The 27,082-nt window shown below is 39.0% G+C and overlaps 1 protein-coding gene across 1 annotated transcript in view; it reads left to right on the plus strand.

Moving 5' to 3' along the window:
- LOC125620817 (plasmanylethanolamine desaturase 1-like) overlaps positions 1 to 27,082 on the plus strand; it is a 127,471-nt gene that overhangs the window by 42,862 nt on the left and 57,527 nt on the right. The window contains exons 4-5 of the mRNA XM_048816982.2: positions 8,878 to 8,969; positions 19,721 to 19,865. Of these exons, the coding sequence (XP_048672939.2) occupies positions 8,878 to 8,969; positions 19,721 to 19,865 (237 nt within the window). The remainder of the gene's footprint in view (positions 1 to 8,877; positions 8,970 to 19,720; positions 19,866 to 27,082) is intronic.

A 27,082-nucleotide genomic window follows, 5' to 3' on the forward strand; every position in this document is an offset into this window, starting at 1 on the left:
TGCCCCTCCATCTTTTTGTTCTTTACATTGGCTGCCTATAAAGTGGTGGATTAATTTTAAATTGGCCCCTGGGTTTCTAATTCCCTTAATGGTGTAGGCCCTGGCTATATTGAAAACAGCCTTGTTGAAGTTTCCTTTTTATTGATTAGTTGTGCTCTAGAATTCCACTCTGTTGCTTTTTGGGTTGGCCTTTGCTGTGTGCGGAGACTTTGGATGTGGAATTTCCTTTCCCCTGACATCTATCTCAGCTAGTCCTTCCCCGTTTATATATGGCTTAATTTTTTTCCCCAAAGGTATTTTTAGTATGACCACTGTTGGTCTCATATTTGTTTTTCTTTTTTTAGTTAAATCTCTTTCCAATTATCTACATTTATAGTTATAGGAAGGCAGTGGTGTTGTAGGTGAAGCATGGGAATGTCTTAAGATATTTTAAATCAATTGTAATTATTGCTAATAGGTGAATAGCTTGGAGGCTCATCCCAACTATCTACATTTCTAAAGCCATCTAAAATAAGTGGGAAACCCTTATATAAATGCTTTCTTGTACGTCTTACTTCCAAGTTTACTGTTTTGTGAAGTATTTTGAGCCCTCCTCTTAAACTCAAGAAGTGGAACTCACTAATGCAATATTTCTGGGTCAGTTCATTCACCCAGCGTGGGGGGGGTCCATCAGGGTATAGGGAGGCCACAGCCTGAAAAAGCTAGGGATCCATGGATATCTAGGGTCACAATCCCCATATCACCTTTCTGGCTCATTCTGGTTGTAATTCCCCTTTTTACTGTACCCCATCTGTTGATAACACACTGTGAACTCTTGGAGGGGTGTGGGAGTGTCACAGAGAGGTATATCCTTCTGTAGTTTCTGGAGAGGAATATACCTCTCCTGTGTGTCTCTCTCTTTTCCCCAACCCCCTACCTCTCCAATCCTAGCCATGTCCTGTTTTTGTCCTGCGTGGCAGAGTGTCCACATGAATCTTCTTCAGCTCACTTCATCGGATGCATGCTGCGGAAGTGAAGCAGTATGCATCCGATCACTTCCGCAGTATGTGTCCGATGAAGTGAGCTGTAGCTCACAAAAGCTTATGCTCAAATAAATTGGTTAGTGTCTAAGGTGCCACAAGTACTCCTTTTCTTTTTACCCATGTATGTGTTTCATTATTTTTCCTGCTAAGTGGACATTTTATAAAGTCCACAGCAGAGGGCTTGGCACCTCCAAAAAGGATCCTGGCAAGGTTAGTCCCAATGAGCAAAATATGCAAATTTAAATTTAAAATATTTTCTTAATAGAAGTTGCATAAATTATTCCCAGTGGGCACCTACATGACAATAAATTTAATGTGCTTGGGAATTAATGTGCCCCACTTATATTACTTTGTTCCATTTTTAAAAAAATGCATTATTCATTTAAACTGTACTCTATTCTACTTAGCTCTTTAAAAGGACACTCAGCCATTTATTTTTTAGCCCTAAATTTAACTTATGGAAATGTAAATTTTATTTAGTATGTATGGAATACCTGTATAAATGAAATATAACACCTTTACTGAATTCAATGTAATTTAAAAATCCAGAAATAAAACAAATGTACAAAAAGCGACGCCACTTTGGTTGATTCTTATGATTGTTTGAAACAATAATAAAACAGTGTTTGAAGGTGTTCAGAAACTTTCCTTTTAACTCCTGAAAAATTGTTTGGGTCCCCAGTAACCCAGACAGCATACAGGCAATGTGGATGTTCTAGCATGTGTGTGCCTATTCCTGCTAGCAGCCACAGAGATCTGTTTTGGCTGTCCCCTGCTTGTCTGCGCAGCTGCCTCTTAGTAGCTCCATCTAATTCTGTGCAGGGGCTAGAGGGTAACAGGGTTGCTAGAATTTAATAATGATCCATATAAGAATGATCCATCGAGAAGCACTGTGAGGAGTGTTTGGATTGTGAAATCAGGAGCGGAAGATAGACAGAGGGGAGACACTGAATCAGCAGTTGATAGGGATGGGTTTTTGGCCTTTTAATCCCTTCTGGCAGTGTCTGGTGATTGTCTTTATCAGTTCATCTGGACGACTGGCAGTTTCTGAAAAGAATAAGGGCCAGCATTGTTGCACCAATCCTTGTGCTTAGTTAAACAGGTTCTAATGCCAAGGGTTTGTGCAAGTATAATGAGTATTCAGTTTGTATCTAATCTTTCCTTTTTTGAAGCACGTGGAGGTACTTGGAATACCAAAGTTGTCACACAAGCTTAAATTCTCTTCATGAAAACAATTTAGGGTGGGATTTTCAAAAGCATTTGGCACTGGTCTAACCCAGCTCCCTTTCAAATCAGTTATAAAGCTCCTGTTGATTTAATCGGGAGCAAAGTTAGTCAGTCAAAAGCTGAGCACTTTTGAAAATCTCTCCCTAGTGTGTATGGTAACACCCACTGTTTCATGTTCTCTATGTATATAAATCTCCCCACTGTATTTTCCACTGAATGCATCCGATGAAGTGAGCTGTAGCTCACAAAAGCTTATGCTCAAATAAATTTGTTCATCTCTAAGGTGCCACAAGTCCTCCTTTTCTTTCTCCCTAAACTGTAATTGAGAATATACATTTGTCAAGGTTCCTCCCCCACTCTGAACTCTAGGGTACAGATGTGGGGACCTGCATGAAAAACCTCCTAAGCTTATCTTTACCAGCTTAGGTCAAAACTTCCCCAAGGTACAAAATATTACACTCGTTATCCTTGGACTGGCCGCTACCACCACCAAACTAATACTGGTTACTGGGGAAGAGCTGTTTGGACGCGTCTTTCCCCCCAAAATACTTCCCAAAACCTTGCACCCCACTTCCTGGACAAGGTTTGGTAAAAAGCCTCACCAATTTGCCTAGGTGACTACAGACCCAGACCCTTGGATCTTAAGAACAATGAACAATCCTCCCAACACTTGCACCCCCCCTTTCCTGGGAAATGTTGGATAAAAAGCCTCACCAATTTGCATAGGTGACCACAGACCCAAACCCTTAGATCTGAGAACAATGAAAAAGCATTCAGTTTTTTACAAGAAGACTTTTAATAAAAAATAGAAGTAAATAGAAATAAAGAAATCCCCCCTGTAAAATCAGGATGGTAGATATCTTACAGGGTAATTAGATTCAAAAACATAGAGAACCCCTCTAAGCAAAACCTTAAGTTACAAAAAAGATACACAGACAGAAATAGTTATTCTATTCAGCACAATTCTTTTCTCAGCCATTTAAAGAAATCATAATCTAACACATACCTAGCTAGATTACTTACTAAAAGTTCTAAGACTCCATTCCTGTTCTGTCCCTGGCAGAAACCAGCATACAGACAGACACAGACCCTTTGTTTCTCTCCCTCCTCCCAGCTTTTGAAAGTATCTTGTCTCCTCATTGGTCATTTGGGTCAGGTGCCAGCGAGGTTACCTTTAGCTTCTTAACCCTTTACAGGTGAGAGGAGCTTTCCCCTGGCCAGGAGGGATTTCAAAGGGGTTTACCCTTCCCTTTATATTTATGACAACATTTGAGGATATCACAACATAAATTTTTATACCGTGCTTATGATTGTGCTATTTGAGTGACTTACATTTGTGAGTTCATCTGCTTGATGATGCTTGATGATGTCACTTCATCCATTTGATGTGGATTTGGCACTGTAATTCATATTTACATATAATTTATTCTTTGGTACTCATATGCTGCGTATGAGTTGCCATACAAAATGTAGGCCCATATCAGTTGCCATACAAAAACCTTTCTGAAGCTCTCTAAATAGCATCGTTATTTCATTACCCTGAAGCTTAAGAAGTTTTCTCCACTTTTTTTCATTCATGTCTTATGTATAGGGACAAAATGGCTATCGACTAAATAAAATGTGATGTTATTTGGTCTGTAACTTTTTTCCTGATACATTTGACTTGATATTCATTTTAAGTGGCCTTTGGTTTTTTAAAGTCATTTAAATGATATACTTCATTGTTAAATGTCATTCTAATAATGGAAATACTAAACTATGACAGGTTTCAAAGAATGTTTCAAATACTAAGTCTGGAGGTAACAGCTTTATTACTGCTTGATGACTTGACCCATATTTCCTAACATGATTTCCCTGCTGTAACTTTAAGTGAGTTCATGTAAGTCTAATGATATCAGTTGACCTTGAGAGTTAAACCCAAAAGCCTGTGGGGGGTTTTAGTTTCTTGCACTGTTGTTAAACATTATCTTTTTTTAAATGGAGTACTTAAAAACTTCCAATATACTAAAATATATACGTGTACAATTTATTTAAAAAAACCAATATTTTTCCAGTCACTTATGAATCTCCAAATAGTGTGTTTTACAATATAGATGCATAGTGCAAGAATTAAACAGTATCAAAAACAATTTTGATAATACCTTCTATAACACACGTGGTGGTGGTAAGTGGAAAGGCTGTGTGATAATGGTTATCAGACACCTTTGGCCAACTCACCAGCACTAATCAGTCTCATCTGGGACTACTTCAAACATTCAAACCCCTCCAGACAGCAGCCATTTATTTTTATTTTTAAACAACTTGCCTGTTTCCTCCTGTCTCATAAATGTGGAATTTCCCACAGAATTACATTTGCCTGAAGCATAGGAACAATTTAGGAACAGTGACAAGTTTAAAGTCAGATATCTATCTTGAAACCCATCAGACTAGAAAATGAAACTTTATATCAGCCAGTGTAATGGGGATGTTGCCAGCTTTCCAGTGCATAAGCCACTGGCTTTTAGCTCTGAGATGCCAAATATTAAAACTTGCTTTGAGTCCTTTAAGAGCAAACCTTAAAAAAATCACATTATTCTGCATAGACAATCTATTGTAATCACATTTTAGAGGTTTCTAAAATGTATTTGAGAACATCTTTCTATCATTCTGAGGCCTGTATCATTGGATTAAGGCACAAAGAGAATCTGACTTTACAAGTTGAGGGATATAAAAATTTTGAAAAACTCCTTCAAACAGTTTCTAAAATGTTTTTTCTGTAAAGGATGTGGAATGCATAGAATATGTGACTGTATGGTATAAAGATTGTACCAGCACTGCTAATGTATTTGAATAATTTTCATGTGCCTTTACCACTTGTAAGTAATGTGGCCATTCCAAGTTGATGTTGATACAACCTTCATGTTCCACCATCATGCCTTCTCTGTTTCCCATGGTGTGGCTGCCACTGATACAGGCAAATAGGCATGTTTCCAGCACCTCTAGGCATGGCAGTCCATAGCCAGGCACCTCTGGGCTTGCTGCATCACTTATGAATATAAAAAAAATTGCTTGAACCCCGGCACCTCTTTCATTACAAATTAAGCACTGTGTGTTTCTATCATCTGTGCATCAGACTGGGGGTACTCAGTCAGGATACAGAAATTTTCATGTCCACTCCAGCTGCTTCTCACCTCCCTGCAGCCAGACTCCCCAGTTGATTCTTGCCTGTGCTGAAGAAGCAGCAGGTGCCTCATGCTGAGGTGGCATCTTGAACCTTTTCAACCTGCTTCATTCTTCAGCTGGGAAAGAAAAAGAAGTTGGCCAGGAACTGACTGCAACTCTACTCTCCAGCACTTTGTTGTGGGCATTGTATGAACATGGGGCACTGAGTCCTCTTCGCAGATGGTCACTGGTTCACCTGAGGCAAGGCTGATAAGGGCACTTTCACGACGCTTCAGACACTTGGCACAGGGCTGGACAAATCTCTTAGCTGCCCCGCCCCTGAGGTAGAAGAAAGAGGAGGAAAGCAGTGTCAAGGAGGAGGCTGTCCAGCCCAAGGTAAGGGGATCCTTTTACCCCTTTCTGTGCCCCCACTTGGAAAACATGTGGTTCCAGAGGCCATTACCTGTATCAGCTAGGCATATGGAGCTTCCCTCATAGGTGGCCTTTTCTCTTTTTCACCTAAAATCTTCCTAACTGAAGGCCCATTTTCAGCTCTCTGTCTCACCTATCTGCTTCCGATCTTGTCCCCGACTTCTCTGTCATGGGTGTCACTTCGCTGTCTCCTTTGCCTCTTTAAATGGGATAAACTGGTTAAGGAGGGGAAGTAGACTTTGATTCCCAGATCTAGATTTGCTTTCTCCCTGTCCCAACCCTATTCCTTTATCACTAAATCCCTGGAAGGTCTTGCCAGACCAGTGGGCCTATCTGGTTTCTCGTATGGCACTGACTTCCAAAATCTCCGCTGTCAAATGAAAGATTCCTGAGCAGGAGTGAGGCCTTCAAATGTTCTTGCAATGGGCTAACTCAGAAAAATAATGGTCTATTTTTTGAGCTGAGGTTATTGCTAGTCAAACCTATTTGTGTAAGGCAGTGACAGTCATATCATGGGAGTGGACAGAAATGGAAAAAAAATATTTGGAAACTTTCAAATGTTTAATTTGTGTTGCAAAAACCAGTTTAGTTTTTTGACTATCCTGATGGTTTTCTGGTATGTGTAACAGCATACCAACAGAGAAGTTAGATACACTGCAACCTTCCATAAAGAGTATTTTAACACTATTTTTTTCTTAGAATTCAGAATGATGAAACACAAAGCAGGTTGCTCCCTAAAATAGAGGCATAACTTGCCCCACCTTACTCTAGGCTTTTTGTTTGCTGCCTTCATGCTTCCCTAGCCTGCAAGCAGGACCAGGAAACCCCTGAGTATTAAAATGCTAGCTTTACATTTTAATACATTTTCTGTACATCACATTTTCCAGGGCATGACCACAGAGGTACAGATGCCCACAAAACTGTCTAATCAGATGTATAGCTTGGGCTGAATAACTGAAATTAGGAAGTCAAGGCAGACTAACCTATATTATACAGACTTTGCAGTCATCAGCTGGGGAGTTTGCCTGCATGGAAGAGGAGGCAGAGCTGTGCATAAAAATTTCTGTACCTCATGTGGGCACCACCGCTTACCTGACAGAAGACAAGGATGTACCCATTTGTCTGTACCGGTGGTAGTCACTCCATGAAACATAATTAACTGTCACATTTGTTACTATAATGCTATTTTTGTGAATTATGCCCAGTTTGCATGTTAGAGGAAGACTGAATTAAGGGTATAATCCTGCTCCCACTGAAATTATCTACATTTCTGGATTTTGACAAATAAGATCCCCAGAAGGAGGGAGAGATATTTTCTGTGACGTAGATGACACTATTAGAAATCCTGAAGTCCTCGCTCTGTTTTTATGCCAGCCCATGCTCAAGTAAACTCCTACGAAAATCCATCGGACTTTGGGGTTTGGCCGTTAAAATAGACTATGAAATTAATGGCCCATTTGAAATATTAGGATAAGTGCGGTTGACTTTAGGAAAATCCTTTAGTCTGAATACTAACATGCTTCATAGTGTTAGACTCAAGAAGCTCAATTTATTTAGCTTAACAACGATATGGTTTAGGGGTGACTTGATTACAGTCTATAAATATCTTCATGGGGAACAAATATTTAATAATGGGCTCTTCAGTCTATCAGAGAAAGATATAGTGTGATGCAGTGCTGGAAGTTGAAGCTAGACAAATCCAGATTGGAAATAAAGCATGCATTTTTAACAATGAAAGTAATAACTGTTGGAACAATGTACCAAGAGTCTTTGTGGATTTTCTAACACTGACAATTTTTAACTTGAGACTGGATATTTTTACTAAAAGATCTGCTCTAGGAATTATTTTGGGGAAGTTAAATGGCTTGTGTTATATGGGTGGTCAGACTAGATGATCACACTGGTCCCTTCTAGCCTTGGAATCTATGAATAGAAGTTCAGGGTGGTTATTAAATCTAGTTGTTGCTGTGACAACATGTCATACTGACTTCAAATATTTTTTTTAAATTCAGGACAAAGATGGTTTGCATGAAGAATTTATTTACTGTGAAGGGGAGTTTGTTTACATGGTAGCTAAGGAGGACAATGCTAATAATTGATGGGGGAAATGTAACTGGTATGGCAATTGTTTTGAATTAACTTCTTCACTTTAGTTTGACAGGCAAATCATGAATCTTGGAGTTAGATAATTAGCCCATTTAAAAAATCCTTTCCTTTTAGTTGTATTTTAATAACTAGAATAGAGTTTCATGGATAGTGGATTGAGTTACTGATATGCTGTATATAAAGCTTATGAAATATTAATATAAAACTTCAGCATTTTTGCTAGATGTTAATATTGAACCAGCATTTGAAAATGAGGGAATAGTTCAGTGTAAGTAGCTCTTGTAGTCTGATCACAATAAACCCCTGATCCAGTATTTTTGAATCCTTGCCCTTGTTGAGCTAGTATATGAAATTAAGCATTCAGATCTGGAAACTGCAGTCTCTGGAGAATTTTGCTCTTTTGGAAAAGGCTCTCTGCACAATGGAACCATTTTATGTTGCTGGAATGAAGGGCATTTCGGGAAGGTATTTCAATGAAGATACAAAACTATATAGGCCACATAGAGAAAAGTGGGGAGAGAGAGAGAGATAAGGAAAAATATGGTTGAAAAAATGTTGGAGAAACACTGGGCTAGCCCCATTATTTTGTGCTAGGTTGGGTTAAGTAAACCTACAATAGAGAAACCTTTAAAAACTGATTAATGGATTACTATTAAAATGAAGTTGGCACCTGCTGACTTGCTGGATTTTTATATGTAAAAGTGATTTTCTGATTCTGCATGATTCCAGAAACAGCTTTTTAATGTTTTTAAATGTAGACTTTACCTTTCTTTTAATTGAAATTGATTAAACTGAATTTTGCTAGTTTTGTGTGGTCTCATAAAAAGTATTTTTGCATTGGAAATCAGGACTTTTTTTTTTAAATTTTATCTGCTGCATAGGGTAAGTGGTTGATGTAACTTCAGTGTGTAGATTAGCTTCTACTGTTAACATTCTTTTTTATTTCCAGTTGCTGGAATTATTACAGCTGATTTTGCCTCAGGCATGGTTCACTGGGGAGCTGATACCTGGGGTTCCGTTGATATCCCTGTCATTGGCGAGGTAAGGAGAAGTTGACTTGTATTCAGTATGAGCAGTAGACTAGAAATAAATCATTTTAATATGCTTTCTGAAGATAAAAAATCAGGAAGGGTTGTGGGTGTCTTTCTGGTTTTACGCACCCATCCACCAGCAATATCTGGGAACCTTGCCCAAAACTCTTGAGACAGTGTTCATTCTTTCTTATGTATTGAGAAATGGATCTCACTTAAACACTGGCAACACTGTACCCACCCAATAAGAATTATTTTTTTATAAAGTAAATGCTGTAAAAGCGTGAAATTTTAGTGCTCAGGTTATCCATTGAACAAGTTTAATCTGTGACACACAAAATGAAGTTCAGAAAAGCTTATGCACTAAATCTAGGTATTTCTACTATGCCTATTACTACAGTATCCGAGCACCAACGTAACTGTTTAATTTTTAGAAATGCTTATTAGTACCTTATACTGAGATGTGTGGAAGGAGGGGTGTAATTGAGTGATCTCTGTGCAATTGTGTAATATGTTCATTTTTAAAAAATCAGCACTGGAAAAAAACAGCTCTTATAAGAAACGTACATTTTTGTAAGTCTGCAGTTAAAGTCTGAACACCAGTGAAATAAGTTATTTCCTTGTGACAATGCCATATTTAGCACACTAATAAAAGAGGGGAAAGAAAGTGATCTTTGATACGCTAATTATTTTCGGTACTTGCATCAGAGTTTAGTAAATCAGCATGCTACATCTGCAGTGCTAACCAAACTAATCTAAAATACTGGCCTCCCTGTGGAGGTATAGAAATGTCATAGTCCATGGAGACTTGGACTGCATTTATGCAGGTCTGCCTTTTCTGTCATAGATTCAACAGACCTTCCCAGAGAAGATCTACAGTGCTTTAAACAACCTTAACATGGGGTTTAAAGAGATTAATGAATATCAGCCTTGTACTAAATAAATCTTTATCACTTGCTTTACCTACTACAGTAATTGCCTCAGTGCAGTGTAACACATTCAATCTGCCAGCTTGCCGTTAATCTCAAATACATCTTTGACAAAAGAATCCATTTTATCTTCATTTTTGTGTGTGTGTATGTGTGCACACTTGCCAAATCTGGCACTTAATCAGGTCATTGAAATACTATATGAGAAGCTGCTGTGTAATATGAAAATAATATGGTTGATGAGACCATTCGTAGGATATACATAGCAAAAGCTCCATTTTATCCTCACTTAATTTTGTATGTGGTATAGCATATATGTCTGCCTTTCACAAAACAAATTATTAATAGACATAAATGAGGCATGGGCTTAAAATGGTGACATCTGAGGTGTGTACAAATAAATAAAGTGCAAGTGTGTGTGTGTGTGTGTGTGTTACACACAGGTACACACACTTCTTAGATATCAACAATTTTGGTCATATATATGAGAGAGATATTAGGCTTTGTGTGCATATTTATGTTTTCATTTTTCCACTCTGACTTCTGATCTGAATTTCCAATATATAAATGCTTATAGTTTTCATTAAGAAAGAGTGGATTATTTTAAAGGACTAGTCTCAAAATTATTAATTGCAATTTAGCAACAGCCAGGAACAATATGTAATAATGTAACTACTTTAGAAGTGTTTTGTAATTAAAATAATTTTACCTTTTTATTTAGCAGAAATGGTACAATTAAATTAATTATGGGTCTCCATCTAAAGTCAGTCCTCTCTAACATTATCTGGTGAATTTTTTTAAATGCATATTATTCATTTACTTATTTATATTTAGCTACTTGGTAGCACTCACAGTATATTTTCCATTTGCAGTGCTGTAGCCAGGTTGGTAACCGGATATTAGAGAGACAGGGGGTGGGTGAGGTAATTCCTTTTATTAGACCAACTTCTGTTGGTGGAAGAGGCAAGTCCCTCAGAATTTGTGTTAACTACTTATGCTAAACAATCTGTTCCACCTTGTGTTTAGCTCTGACACTGAGTTCCTTTCCCAGACCTGAAGAAGAGCTCAGTGTAGTTTGAAAGCTTTTCTTTTTTTATCAGCAGATGTTGGTCCAATAAAATATATATTACCACATCCACCTTGTCTCTCTAATGTATTTTCCAGACATTCAAGAAGTTGAGGGAGATAAGAATGTTTATATTAGTCAACTAGATTCAAGATAGGAAGGATGGAAGAAATGGGTCTTAATTCTGGACATGGAAAGGGCCCTTGCAGACTAGCTTAAATTACCTGCATAGATAGTTGCATGGCAGATGTTATGGAGGTCAGGTGACTTTGTGAGAAGCAGATGGAGATGAGAAGTAATATTGATGGAGTGGATGGTCTGGGGGGTAGTGCTAAACTTGATATAGGTGGATAATTAGGAATGGACAGAGCCTTGAAATAGATGATGAACTTATATCTGATGCAATAGTGGAAGTAATTCATACTGGGGAGTGACATGCACATCAGTTGGATCAAGGGAGATGACTTTAACAGCTGCATTTTGTATGTATTGAAGGAGCAATGTGTGTGTCTTCAACAATGGCCAAGATTTTCAAAAGTGCAGAGCATTCACAGCTCCCCTTGAATTCAAGTCCCTAAAGTTGTTAGGCCAGGGTAAAATCGAGTATTGAAATCAGTGGGGAGTGGTTGGGTTACCACTTTTTTTGCAAAATCAAGCTTTTTATATTTTGAAAGTAAGTGTTTTCTGTATGTGTACAATATACCTGTTAAACTGAGAGGCAGTGTAATCAGGGCACTGGATTGAGAATCAGGTGAACTGGGTTTTATTTCTGTTTCTTCCATTGACTTATTATGTGATCTTGGGCATGTCCCTTTATCTTTCTGTGCCTCATCGTCCATATCTGTAAGATTGAGATTATATTTGCTTTTCTTTTTGAAGTGCTTTGAGATAAGTATGAAAAGATTATGTAAAAATAACTTGTTATTCCTAAATTCTGCAGTACAGCCCTGATTTTCCCCCCCTGCCCTATTATATTCCAAATTTTCTTTAATCTTTGGAAGATAGGCTTTTGTATAAAAGGGATAGAAATGCATTGTGCATAACTATATGAAAGAGCTGTACCATTGTTTTTAACCTGGAATTTCAGATAGCCCGAGGCTGGATAGTTGAGACTGAACTGTGCATTTATTTTAACTGCTCTTGATGGAGGGGTGGGAATTTTCCCTTTACATTTAGGTGATTGTTTTTATATCATATTTCTTGACCTTTCATGGCTGTGTTTGGAGCTTGTGGTTGCTAAGCACTTTTTACCTCCTTCTTTAAAAATCAGTCACAAGACAGTGACCGGTTTGAGACTGTATTTGAGAGGCTGGCAGAGTGGTTGGATTTTTCTCATACTCGCTGCAATCCTCACATATTTTTTGCTGCTGAGCTGCTAAGACCATGACCTATCTGATGCTGTAATACTTCTTCCCTTTTCTCCTTTGACCCATTGTTTTCAGAGTTTCCTTAGAGTCCTGTCGGTGAACCACACATACTGCAGCTTGATGCCTCTGTGTGTAGCTTTTGGGTTTGCCCTTGCTCTACAGTTGACCTTGCAAGGTCTTTCTTTCCTGTAATGTTTATATTTTATTCATTTTCAAGGTAGAGTGCTTACCCTCAGACTTGTTGTTCGCATATTAGTAACAATCTCCATGGCAAAGAAATTTACAGTGAAACTGTAATACTAAGACTGTACAAACACATGAAGCTTAAATGTCAGTCTACCCATTTCTGAGGGTGGATCTTTCTCTCTTACATAATGCCAGAATTGCAACCATTAATTTTACTAATATCTCTGGGGAGGCACATCAGATTACAGGAAGTATTATACCAATATTATCAGAAAGAGATGAGATATTATTTTTGAACCATTTTCCCACTCATAACAACATATTTAGGATCTAGCTAATAACAGGCTTAAACTAGAAGAAGGCAGATAACTATAGAACATTCCAGACTTGGGTGCCTAAATCCTAAATCTGTGTTTTGGAACCTAAAGGAAGGGGGCCTGATTCCCAGAAGTACTCCATTTCTACTGCTTGCATTGAAGTCATTGTGCAGAGGCGGGCATCATTTAGCAATAGGATTGAAAAACTGACATAGAACAGAGGCAGGGAGAGAGAGGTCTCTGACTTTCCTGAAAGACACATTGAACAAAGGGACAAAAGATCTTCCCAGACTCCTGCCTGAAGCATCAAAGGATTAGTCTGAAGTAATACTGGACACGCAGGCCAGGGTGAAGGTCTATGATTTAGTGCCAGAATTTCATAATTCTGTACACACAAGTGCACATGCAATAACAATAATTTCAGATTGCAGATGGGAAATTAGCCCTCTAATTGGCTTATGTACTGACACAGTTGCCAACAATGAGATGAGCAATTATGGAAGGAATCTGGTCCCGAAGATGGACTTGGAGACCAAAATGTTCTAACTTGTCCTTTTAAATTAGGGGTCTGGTTTTCAGAGGTGCAGATGCACAATCTTTCTCCAGTGTTCTCTGGTGCAGTATAGTTTCTTGGTGTCCAACCCCTAACCCATTTTCTAGCAATATAGCCAGAAGCATTCTGGAACTACCCATCCTGCAGATTCCAGAATGGAAATCTCAGTGTTTTAACAAATACAGCTCTTTGTCACATAGCTATGTCTTACAAGAGGAATTTCAGTCTCCTGCCAGCACAATATCACTTGTATATTTTGCTTGCCCTAGCAAGATTGTCCCCCTACCACATCTTACCTTAGTGGTTACTTCTCCTGCAGCTCCTTGGTCATTTTGTTTGTTCACTGTGTCACCTGCATCCTCTCAGGGCACCAGCCAGATCCTATTTTACAGGGACCCAACACGACTCTAGTAAACAGGGGAAAGGGCCTTGGGACCCAACAATGCAAGCTACTGTTTCTCTTTCACTTAAAAAAAAAATGAATTGAAACTAGCCTATGACTTCCCAAGGGTAGCTAATGGGGAAATTTTCAAAGCTACCTCAGAGATTTAAGATCACAAGACCTAGTGAAAGTTAGTGAGGATTGTGCTCCCAAATCTCTTAGGTGCTTTTGAAAATCTTTCTTCTGAATGGCCTTTCTAAAAGATTTTAAAGGCAAAAATCCATCTTTGTAAAGGCTAGAAAGCATTGTGCCATCATACTTTTCATAACAATTGTCATTTTGTATGCCATGTATTTTAGCCAAAAGAAATGCCAAGAGATTTTATTAGTTATTTTACCACATTGAAGCTATGTCTCCCACTTAATAGCTATCAGTGATCTTATTTCTGAAGTTTGACTCCTGCATAGCTATTCAGATTACAAGTTTACAATTCTCAAATTTATGTATTTATTCAGAGTATAGTCTTAGCAGTCATTTTTATCATTTGCTGTGTGACAGATATTTTTAGCTCGGTGGTTAGTGTTGACCAAAGATCCATCCATGCTTCCAGAGCCAGTGCATTAATGCTGTTATTTTAGGAGGAGGTGGTATAGTTCTAATAGTGCTTCAGTACATAATTTTGCTTTTGCAGCAGTTATTTTAATCTTCTGCTAAGTGGCTACTATACATCTTCTTTACATAAATAGCATTGTTATAAGTCCATTGGAGGAGCTGTGGAGGATATGAGTATTTTAAATTTCTTATTGTAGAATTCCAAATAATTACTTGGTGTAAATCAGTTTAGTTTTCAGTTTACTTCAGATTATTTATTCAAACAAATGAATGCTATTTTCTTATGTTTCCTTTCTTGTTCCTATTGTTCACTTTTCTCATGCTTCCTTTTGGAAGTGTAAGAACTCTGAAATCCACCCATAGAGAAAGTTCTATTGAAACTATCAGTAGATCAGCTTGCTTGTAACTTGCAGGACTTCACATCAGCATCATTGCTCTTGTATTAAGCAATTATTTCAATATATGCTCTTTCATGGTGATTGTTTGGTGCTTAATTGAATACTTCCCATTAGCTCTCTTTTCTCAGATTGATTTCTGTACTTCCTTAGCATAATGAATACAGAGATTTGCAAGAACAAAAAGTGCTACTACCCTATTAGCCATACCAGGAAAATAAATTGACACATTTCTCCAATTAAACATGCTGGGTTTTTTTAAAGTTCTTTGAGAAATTTCTTGCTTCTTACACACCAGATAACAAAATCTTTTAATGCCATAATCTCTTCGTAATGTAGGATCTTTCTAGGTCTGAGGCTTGACTGTCTTATGTTTTCAAAGCATGAGTTACAAGAAAGGGACATTCTTTCCAAAAGACACAGATCTTTGAGTAGTGTCCCTATGGATGCTCCATGTCAAGCGTGTATTTGCTTTCGATTGGAGGTTTTTGGTAGTAATGTCCGTTTGGTGCACTCGTGCACCCTACTCATCCTCATGCCATGCAACAAGGCTACATAGGGCTGCATGGATGAATCCCTCTCAGTGCCTTCTCAACCACCTTGGCCTGAGACAGCACATCTAGCATGCCCACTTCAGTCAGTCAAGCTTGCCTCAACTAGTCTTTAGTTAGTTGTTAGTTTTATTAGTTTAGTGTTTAGTATTGTTGAATTTGTTGGTTTTTGTAAGAGGATTGTGCCTTGTCTTTATTCCCCTCCCCTTTCTTGGAGGTTCTCTCTCAGCTTGGAGATATGCCAAGATCAGCAGGGTTCTGATATTGTCTCACTTGCTGAGAAGTGATCCTGGTCAGTGACTGGCATTCCTGGTACGTTCGTTCTCTAGGAGAAACATATGTTCCACAGAAGTACAATTTCTGTTTAGCCCTGAAAAGCAGGGCCAGGAAGAAAAGGGAGAGTAAGATGAGGAGGTTTTATGATGGAGTGCTTCCTCTACCTCACCTCAGACCCAGGGCAGGAGATTTCCCCTCCTCCCTCCCACGCTCACACACCAGTCTCTGAGCAAACATAGAACCCTGTTAGCCTCAGCCCAATGTTCATCTCGACCGTCCATACTAAAGTGACCCTTTGCATTATCTGGATACGTAAAAATTAGGATTAGAATTTGGTAATGGGTCAGATATATACCAGGTTTTTATTTTACCTGGAGCAGTGCTTAGTATCAGAATGTTTGTTATGGACTTATATGCATTAACTTTCAAATAATATTCTTAAATAATATAAAAATAATATATTTTTTGTGCAATTGATATTTATTATCTTTTTTGTTAATGAGCTGGCAACTACAGTACCACTTAAAAAGTCACTATTTGCTGTTTGGCAGTATTTTCAGTTCATCATGGCGTTTGTTCCAGTGCTGTTCCACTATTCATAGAATCCCTTTTCAAGCACTTGTGGATACAGATGGTTGAAATACCATGTAAAATTCTTCTCTTAGATCCTCCTGAAAGCAAATAGCTCCTTATATGTGCAGTACTCCCATTTGGTCTGAAAGTATGGGATTTGTCTCTTAGAATTGGACATGTGTTGTAATCCCATTTCCATGCAAGAACCTTAACATGGTGCTATTCCCTTCCATTTGCTTCTATCATTATGCATACATAGGTGTATTATTTGTGCTGTACTATAAATTTGGTGATGTTTCTAATGACATTCAGAAATTTTTGCAGTCTTTTAAATGTTGCAGGGTTTCTTTCTTTGTTTCTTTCAGCAGCCCACTTTGATGAATGACAGGTTTTCATTCTTTTTCATATGGGGGAAAAAGCAGCTTTGCTTCCCTTTCTCCTGAGAAATTTTACAAAATATTCCATAAGTCATCTTCGAACCAGGGGTGTTTCCTTCTTTCAAGGTTCTTGGGATCATTTTCTTTTTTCTGAAGTCATGTGCCAACTTGTAAAGATACATAGCAGTCTTCAGATTCTCTTTTGTGTCTTGAAAGTTGATCTAAGAAATATATTTTTCTACGAGATAATAAACTTGTCATCAAAATGTAAAAATTATCTTTCATCCAACCAGAATTTTTTTCTACCAGCTAAGACCCTGATCTTGCAATTGACCGCATGCAGATGCACCACTGTGGTTTCTCTGAGCCCCATTGCAACGGATGGGGTTCTGTCTGGGCGCCTATCTGTGCATGTGTGCTGTCAGTTGCTAGATCAGGGCCTTAAAAAGTAATACATTGCATTTGCCCACCTGCAGTTTTTCTTTTAGAATCTACTAGTAACTGGAAACAATTTACTTTGGGAGAACTCAGTATACGGTTATAATTAACCTAGCGACAGTGACTGTCATTCACAAATCTATTACTTATTTTGTGTACAAGATTGTAAGAGTTTTATAAAAATTAATAAAATCTGTTAGCCTTTAAGGTGTCACCAGACTCCTCGTTGTTTTTATAAAAATATAGCAATTAAAATAAATTGAATGATTTAGCAACAATCAGAGGAAACTTACAACTTACTGATCCAAGATATGTTTATACTTCAAGCACAAATTAACTCTCCCTTACTTGGGATAGACTTCTTTTTATGGTTATTTGTACTGAGTGGTTACTCGTTCACTAGTCAGCCCCAAACATGTTCTAGGTGCTTGATAGACAAGAAGGAGAATTAGTATGAAGAGATTAGTATGGCTTTTTTTATGAACATCAATACAATGAGATATTTTGATGTTCTATATCTGTCTGAGGCTATGCCTACACTTGTGGTGGCATGAAGAGTACAGACTCTGCATGACACCCCAAGCATGGGTATAAATAAGCAGTGCTTCACCATCCACACTGCTAGGTGAGTAGAGCAAAGACATGCCAGAACCTTAGGGTATGTACCCTATATGGCTCTTTACATGCCCGAGCAGTGCCACTCCTGTCTACGCTCTTATATTTTGCATGTAGCGTCCTGCTTCTGGAGCCTTTTCCCGTCACAGAGAAAGGCTTCAGCAGTGGGGAACTGCCAGAGCTTTTTCCCGCTACCTCTCCCCAGCTGGAGCTTTTCACTGCTGCATGTAGCTACATACCACAGTGTGGCTACAGCCTGCTTTCCTATATAAAGTGTAGCTATATGTACCTTACATAATGCTGCCAGTGTAGACAAGGCCTAGGTAATGTAGTTGCTGGTCAACTTTTTGTTGGAAATATACTTCGCTTGAACTTTGAATTGTACTAATTATAGGTTGGTTAACTTATTTTTTTAATAATCTAGTTTCTGTACCAGAGCTTCTCTCTCTTTCTTATATTGTCTTTTCTCTAATGAATTCCTTCCTTCCTTGTTCCGTAGTATCAGTCAATATCCATGTACCCATAGAATGTAAAATCTTGTAGCTGTAAAAGTCTGATATTAAATCATTTGGTCTGGAAATTCAAATGCAGAAGTTGTAATTGAAATGTCTCTAAGGTTCTTTGCAGTTGTGTTAAGTAAACCTTAGTTTTGTTTGTGGAGTTTGGCTTACTTAGAGTTTGCTTATTCTTTAAAGTAAATTATTCCATTCATTGTGAGAATTTGAGTAGTAATCCTGTGACATGATATTTATACAGAAAAGTAAGTATTTGAAAGTCTCTCTAGTGGGAACTATCTGTTCTGTGTTGTAAAATTCCTGTTGTCATTTAGGCTGTTGTGTAAGTATTTCCTTTATAGAAGTGGGGATCCAAAAGAATTTTTACCATGTTTTTTTTTTAAATGATTGCTTTAATCCCACAATTTTACTTTCTTAGCTTGCTGCAGTACAACAAATGAACCTGCTAGCAGCTAATCTAGCATGTGAATTGATATAATTACAAAACCTCCACAACCATGCGAGTTGGTAAAAAGCTAGTTGTCAAAGCAAACATTTTTCTAAATGTTGCTTCAGTTCTGTGGTTATAGGAGAGGAACATACGAAACCTGTAACAGTAGCAGTGTAGATAAAGTTCTCGCAGTCTCCCGAGGTAATGATATCCCATATTTGTTTTCATTCCACAGACATTTGATGTGCCAGGGTCTTGTCTGAATAGAATATACCCACACAGAAAATTGGGATGTTAAATGGTCACAAGTTACGGCATTGCTCCAGTAGCAGATTCTCACCAAGATGATGATGTTCAATAATAATAACAACAACAATACCTAGCTCTCATACAGGAATGCTAGCACTTACATCCAAACAAAAACACAAACTTCTGTGATATCTGTAACTTGTAGTTTTTGTGTCATATGCAAATTTGTGTGTTCTGATTTGTGTTGTCATCCAAGATATTGATGTATGCTGAAGAATACCAGACCCACAATCAACCCCTTAGGGAATTCATACATGTTCCACACACACATGCCATTCCAATGTAACACCATTGATTACTTGTGGCTGGTTATCCCTAGGCAGTATTTTTAGCCACTTAACTGTAATTAATATTTTTCTCCACTGATATTAATTGTGGACACAAAAATTAGAACTGGTCTTTTAAAATGTGGCCCATTTTGTCCTCTAGATTTGTTATACCCCGGCCTATTAGTACATAAAGCTATTTGCTGTGTTTGGCATGGCATCTGTGTCACGTATCTGTGTTGGCGGTAACACTGAAGGTTCCTTTGCTGTATTGGGTAGGTTGTGGCTGGTTCTGGATGGGTATGCAAACTAGGAAAATGTCCGCATTCCTGCACGATCAGCCAACCACAGTTCTTGGGCTCCATCAAGCCTCTTCAGTGTGAACACTTTGCGTTCTGGTGATAAATTATACTTTTTTTTTAAATGCTCTCAAGTTACGTTTAATTGATAAAATCATACTTCTAGTAACCTTTGTTAAATTCAAGATTTTTCATATTGGTAGGAAAATGGATTGTATGTTCACACTGAACACACAAACTTGGGAGAAAGTCTGTAGGACCTTTGCAAAAATAATTAAAATAAATCTTGTTTTTTCTACCAACAGGCATTTATCAGGCCATTTAGAGAGCATCATATTGATCCAACAGCAATAACCAGACATGACTTCATTGAGACCAATGGAGATAACTGTTTGATAAGCATAATTCCACTGGCCTTCATGTTCTATAAATTCCTTTCTCAAACACCAGGTAAGCTTGTGTTTTGTTTTGTTTTTTTCTTGGTGGACAAAGGGGGTGAGCACCTCTGGTCATTGTCAAGGGACTTCTGAGGTCTGGTTCTCTACTGCCTTGCAACTTGTATTGTCATTGACGCCACTGCAAAGTTTTAATGTTTGCAGGTTGGAATTCTCCACTCACTCTGCACAGGTGTAAATGATGAAAAAAGGTATGGGGCAATGGGAAATCAGGCCTGTGGTTTTTACCACTGAGAGAGTCTAAAGGTGAGGATTGTCTTTTTCCAAAGTGCAGTCCCTTGGTCACAAGCTGCGGCAGCTGAAAGTGTGGGCTGGAGGTACGTTTTGTCGTTAATGCTCAGCTTGTCTCTTGCTGTTCCTTTTCCACAGAGTCTGTGCTGAAGTGTACTGACTGCTGTCGCAGGTATAGGCATGGAGCAAGGAGAATCTTGATCCAAGGGTCATGAGCTAAGTGAGCCTGGGAAAGTTCAGGTTTTGCAGGCAGCCACACAGATTGGTAAATTTGAAGAATCTGAAACCAATCTCATTCCTTTGCTTTGTGCTCCAGGGACTGAGTCTTGGAGTGCCAGACTCTTCTGGGAATCAGTCTGCTCTCTCCTCCTCTCCACACTTCAGGGAGAAGGACTACAGCAGTGCAGACTGCTTCTTAACTAACCACATCTCTATGTCGCAAGAGCTCCTTACCACCTAGGCTTCAAGGACCTGGTGTCCAAGACTGTGGCTGTCCTGGGCCAGTGTCTGAGAATCTCCTCCCTTTAGTCTGCAACCCGGTGGTGAGTCTTTGCTTGGCCAGTTGATGCAAGTTGCAGTGGAATATCACAGCATTCTCTGCTGAACTGAACTCTGTGTTCAGGGTTATTTGGTTTAGGTCTGAAAGGCTGGGGTGTGGCTAGCCTGAATTTCCACTCACATGTTCACCTGGCCCTGCTAATAATGAGCTGAATTTCATATTGCCTGTACTGCACAGCCAGCTTGCTGCACAGAATCTTAACAGCCTTAATAATTCCCCTAACCATCCAATTAGACTAATAATAAAGGCTTAATTACATATCCAGTTAATCATCAGATTTGTTCATGGAACAGCTTTAATTGGTAGATACAGCTGTTACAATTTTCCAGTTTGAAAGCTATCACCCATTTTTGCTCACAGCTATATTCACCCAACTGTTTTTATTATTGGGACTTGACTGGCATTATTAAGACAATAAAAAGGCTCAGGAACTAAGAAACCTAACTATCCACTGCTATTGCAGCACCCTTCTACCAAACGCTGCCTGGGTTCAAGCCTGACCCTCAGGTTTATAGTGCTTTGTACTGCACATGTTGAAGGAACTCCAAATAGCAAATGGCTTCTTTATAGGTTTCCAAAAATGAAGCTGTTCTGTATTCTGCCCAAGTGGTTCCCACAAAATGATTGTTAAAGACTTTGGGACCTGGAAGCTTCTTGGCTTTGTGTGATTCAATAATGCACTACCTAAGCCATTTTGTAATAGATCCTTCAGTAGCCCTGAGTCTTTTCTTATTATGGAAACATATAAATTGGCTCATCCTGTAAAACCCTTCAGTTTTAAAATGTAAAACCTAATTGCCTTATGGACATTCAAAGAATGGAGGTGCTTCTCTGGGGAGGTTTTGCACTGAACCAAAAGATGACAGAACTAGTTACTGATTAAAAAGAATGGAAGAATTAACCTCTTGATGCCAGTTGTCAGGCTTCCCCCCACATTCATATTTTCTATGCAGCTTTAATTGCTATTCTTTTTTTACACCACAAAGATCTGTTTTTGTTTTCTTTGGGGTTCAGTGGGGTAACTGCTTACAGCAACCTCGTTGTCTTAATCAGTTTTTCCTTTGTGCTTTTTAATCAAGTGACCTGTCCAACTGAGACTAGCATTCCCTCATTTAATAAACCTCCTGATATCCCTTCTGTGCTTAGAAGACCCATGTGTAAGGTTCAGGCTCTGCTGACAATATTGGTCTTTGCTGTATGTGTCTCTTTGAAATCACCTTAATTTAAAAAATAAAATAAAACCTTCCACTTCCAGTGTGTCCAGAATAATGAATCCACTTTAACATAAATAATTTTCTATCAAAGCCTAAGAAATGGCCGTATTTTTAGGAAGCATTACACCCTAGGGAAGTAAATGACATATAAAAATGAACTTTCAAAGTGTTGGTCTATAGAAAAAGGAGCAGTGTGTGATGGCAAAAAATGAATTTCTGTGAATTAGCACAACTCATTATTCGTGCTATACACACCTTACTGTCTTATATTCCCTGTACTTAGCTGGAATATAAAATTAAAAAACTGCAGCCCTTCTCCCTGGCCCTCAGTGGCGGTCTCTCTGATTGGATGCCACCTACAGCATGGCAGAGAGCATCAAGAAGCTAGAAGCTGGGAAACATGCAGTGTAACCGTTTCTTAAAGTGCATATCACAAGTTAGCTTTATATATATTTTGTTAATGTATTCTAGGTTTAACAGACCCTTCAGTTCCCACTAACAACTCATTTAAGAGGGGGAAGAAACATGCAGATCAAGAGCACTTTGACAAAATGTGGTGCCGTAGCTGAATCCTTTAAAAAAAATGGAATAAAAGATTTCATAAAATACACAGGTGGATAACTTTTCAAGTGAGAGGAATGATAGTACCTTGAGAATTATGTCCTATATAATGCTTAAATTCAAAGCTTTTTGTGGCAGGGGCTTTCTGGATTTTGTCTATCTAGTACAGCGCCAAGCATATTGCATTTAACAAATAATAAACGTAGTGTGTAGATTTCCTATTAATTTTCCTTCAAATAATTTGCAGAGCTCTCCATAGTGTGCTTATATTCCTGCCACAGCAACATTAACTTCCGTAATCTGCGGTCAGGGAGACAGACACTAACTGAATAATCAATTCACCTCTCTGTTCATCAGCACTGTATTTTAGAATGTACATATGCAAACCAGATGTAGGTAATTTGGTCTATGGCTTGCTCCTGCAAAGTGTTGAGCACTCTTGCAAGGTGCGGAGTACCCATAACTAACCCTGGCCTTAATAAGAGAATCTGGTCATGGCATGCAATCTTCATTTTCTCCCCAAGTGTCCGGTACATAGCAGTCATGGGTATTCTTGTTGGCCACTTCAGAAGATTTTTGACAATGTCCATCTTTTGCCATGTTTTAGCTAGCTGATGGTATCTGAGCAGCTGCAGCTCCAAGTGGAAGAGTTAACTGCTGAAAATCTTGGATTCACATTTATGCAGTTTCTCTGTCATGGGGCTGCAGGCAACAATGTTAGGAACATATACCAGTCATTAAAAATCTTCCTAACATCTCATGTTAATTTGTTGATAAACCAGTCCAAAGGCTGAAAAAGGGACAGTGTGAAATGAGTGCAAATAAAGAAGAGACATTTAACCTCACATTCCACAAGGGATATTTAATAGAGATGAACTTGAACTAAAACATCAGATCCAAACTCCCTCAAACTCTGGGGAAGTGCAGCTCTAGATCAAAACTTGGCAGTTCAGGCTCAGCTCTTTAGCTTAAGGAAATGTTAGAAAAGCCGTAGAAACTTTGGGAAGAACCTGTCAAGTTTTGGGGCATTTTTTGGTAACCAAAATAAATCACTCTCCTTTCCGTTTTTAGTGCAAATGAAAAGAGCCGTGTGTGCAGTATGTTATGGATGCTGAGCCTACTGGACCTTTAAGAACCCCAGATCTCACCTCCTTTTTATGTTTTGCCTTGTGATTGAGGAAGTAGATGAGACTAGAACTTCCTCACCATTAGAATATTAAAAATCCCCACTAAGGATCTATGGTTTTATGACCCTCTGTGTTACTTCAGTATTATCATTGAATTCTGTAGGGCTTAACATGAAGCCCAGTTTTTAACTCCATGATCCTCAATGAAGGCTACTCAACTTTTTGTCCTTACCCATCATTTACAGGGATAATTTTTGTCTATTTAATTTTTAAATAGAATCTATTTTTTTTAAATCAAGCACTTAGAGTTAATTGGTTTGGAATTTAGCACATTGTTTTTATATCTGCTACACACTGTTCATTGTGACTACCAAACCATCAGGCTGAGATTCCTTGATTTATCCCTGCCATTATGCAGTATAGTACCTGGCTTACAACCATATCAGGAATCTTTTTTGGTTTATGGTGGTTCATTAAGTGCCTACAATTAAGCATCTGTTCAAACTAAAATGTTAAATTTTTATGACATTTGGGTTCAGCACAAATGTCATATTTCAGTACTTGGCTCTTAAATACTTTATTTATTGTGACTTCCTAAATTTACCTTTTTAGCCCCTTTTTCCGTAGTTACTCTGTTGTTCGCTCTCACTTTTCCAAAGTTGTCCGCCACTCTGCCCTGCCTCCCTGACCCATCGCATTTTCTTGCCCCCTGCCTCTTCTGTTTCCTTCTCCCAGCTGCACCTCTTTCCTATGCATGAAACATGCTTTCTGAATCCACCATTTAATTTCCCCTGCCCCCATTTACGTGAACTCACTTCTGCCTTATCACCCATAGGTGTGGTAATTAAAAAAAAAAACCAAACATATCGCACGGAATATGACAAGATGTGCATGTGCCAGAATGAAGTTGCCTTGTGATCCTATAACTATGATTCTTCCCTGCCTCTTCTCTTCCACCTGAACCCTCCCCTTCTCTCCTCCCCCCCCCCCTTGTTGTCCGTCCCTGTCTTGTCAGTATTTAACATGTTAGCTCTTTGGGGCAGGGAACAGGTGTTTTAATACATTTCTGTACAGCATCTGGCAGGCTTTGGGCACTGTAAGTACAGGGGAACACCCAGGGTCAGTCTAGTAAAGGGAGTCTGATGGGCTCAAAATGTTCTCTCACTCTTTGTGACCAAGCTCTACTCTGCACAGAACCCAGGGGAGGCAGGATATAGATGCAAAGGTGTCTTTATGCCACTTTTCGAACTCCCTGGATTTAGGAGGTAATTAAAACTGCCACTGACTGGTTTAACTTGTGCCTAGCTGTGCACAGCCGCATTCCAGCCTCATGGAATAACTGGCATGTAGAGGTACTTCAGCTACTCCTCTTCTCCCTAGCCATGACCCCCATACAGCAGGCTGGGAACTAGAAATGCGTAGCTGGCCAGATCCACCAGAACTCAAGTCCCTTTGTGCCTTCAGAGCATACAGAAAGTCCTGGATCTGGCTTCCACGCTTAATCCATGCAAGAATAGATTAAGATAGCGTCTGTGGATCTGGGATGGGGGGGACTTGTGGAGCCACAACATTTGGCTCCTAGGATCCATGTAGAGGGAGTGTTGGGATTCGCCTTGTGTGGGGGAGGTAACGTTGTCAGCTGGGAGAGCCAGGAGCACGTTGAGCTCACATTTTTTGGAGTAGGGACCTGGGGAAACTGGATCTGGTCTCAAATTAGGCATAGTCTGAGTAATCCAGAATAAATTTAGGCATGCTGCAGAGGTGTTATTTTCCTGTAGGTATAATGTGGGTCTGGGACATAGAAAGAAAGGAAAAGGAAACTTAAATTGAGTTAAATACGTATTTTCCTTCTGGTATAAAATGTATTTTCACAGCTGTATAGAGTGATTTGAAGTCAGAGCTACATTAATCAGGGCATGAACTGCAACTGGCCAACAGGGTGAATTTATACAATTTCAAAAATTGCCTTGTTTCTAAACCATAAACACCTAGTATTTCCATTGGTTTGTTTTAGGACATGCCCACATACAAACTTCTAAATGTACTATTGTATTGCTATTGTTCTGCCATTGCCAAGCTACTGTGCTTACCACAGGGTAACCTGTCCTACTCCCTCCAAATTCCATTGTGATACCAATACATAAAGTAGTAAAACATTAGTGAGGAAGGTCATTGTAAGTATTGTCTGCTCATTTCCACTGACAGTGAGAAACTGAAATGCCCTAGATGGATTGGCCTGGGTAGGAATTTATACAGCACTCTTCAATTCTACAGTTAAAACTAGTATTGCTGTGGTTTAGTTTAAAAACAAATAACCAAAACCCTCCAATTTTCCCTTTTAAAATAGTTCTTGGCCTGCTTCTAGGACTAGCAGGAGAAATAAAAACATGAGCTGCTCAATTTGACAAAAACACACATAAGAATTTGCAAAATGATTTATTGAAAAAGCTGAGAAGCTCAAAAGGTTTGGAGACTGGGCTTGGTAGGATAAGCTCTTAAAGCTTTTACACCAAGCTCACCCAAGTGTTTTGAACCTATGACAAACCTACCCCGTGTCCTGTGGTGACGCACTACTTACTCTCACAGTCCTGGAATGGGCCTCTCTGTCCTTTGTTCTCCCCTTGTGTGGAACTAGTAGCCAGGTTGGCTACTTGGGAATATGTTTGGAGTCAGACAGCAGGAGATATCTTCTTTTCTGTCTCCCTCCCCTACCACCTTTCTGTCCGAAATCGTGACTTCCATCCTCTCTACCTCTTTTCCTTGTTTTCCCTTCACATCTGCTAGCCTTTCTGTTCCTCTCCTGACCATCACCCAAAGACATCATGTGCCTTAAGAACGGGTGGGAACTGATGGTACTAATCCCACTAGATATCTGGCTTCACTGTCTGACTCCTCTCCCTGGTGGCCTCTGGCCACTCTGCTCTCGCTGCCCATGTTTCTCCCTGCTGAGACCCTGCAGTCAAGTATGCCGAACAAGGATGGAGGCAGCATGTGTACAAGGAGCTGGCTAGAGAAGGTAGCTGACCTCCTTTCTGGCCCAGAAAAGCACCCACAGCACAGAGTTGAAGTGAAGATCTAAAATACCAAAGAGCTGTAGCAATGCTAGGCAAAAGACAGAAATCAGGACACACAGTCAGAAAAGGGCCCTGAAAGCTCAGGGTCTCCAAGAGACTGTCTCATTTTAACTTTGTGGTTGCAGGGTGCTTAGGTTCTTTTTTTATACTAATAATACGTTGGAATGACACCATGATCAAAATGCCATGGAAACAGTCCTATATTCCCTACTTGGAAGTTTTGAAGATGCAGACAAAGATTTTCAAAAATGGGTGCCTAAGGTTAGGCTCCTACATAAATGACCTGGGCTCACAAAAGTTCAGGCTGTTTTGTTTACAGCGGTAAAGAAGGATTTAGAAGCCCATCTTTAGGCACCCTCCCTCCCCTTTTTGATAAAAATCTTGGCATAAAATACACATTATCAGTGTTTGGCTGACTCACACCATGATGTGTTGCTATTGTTATA

The sequence above is a fragment of the Caretta caretta genome, chromosome 12 (assembly GCF_965140235.1).
Source record: "Caretta caretta isolate rCarCar2 chromosome 12, rCarCar1.hap1, whole genome shotgun sequence".
In the NCBI taxonomy this organism is placed as follows: domain Eukaryota; kingdom Metazoa; phylum Chordata; order Testudines; family Cheloniidae; genus Caretta; species Caretta caretta.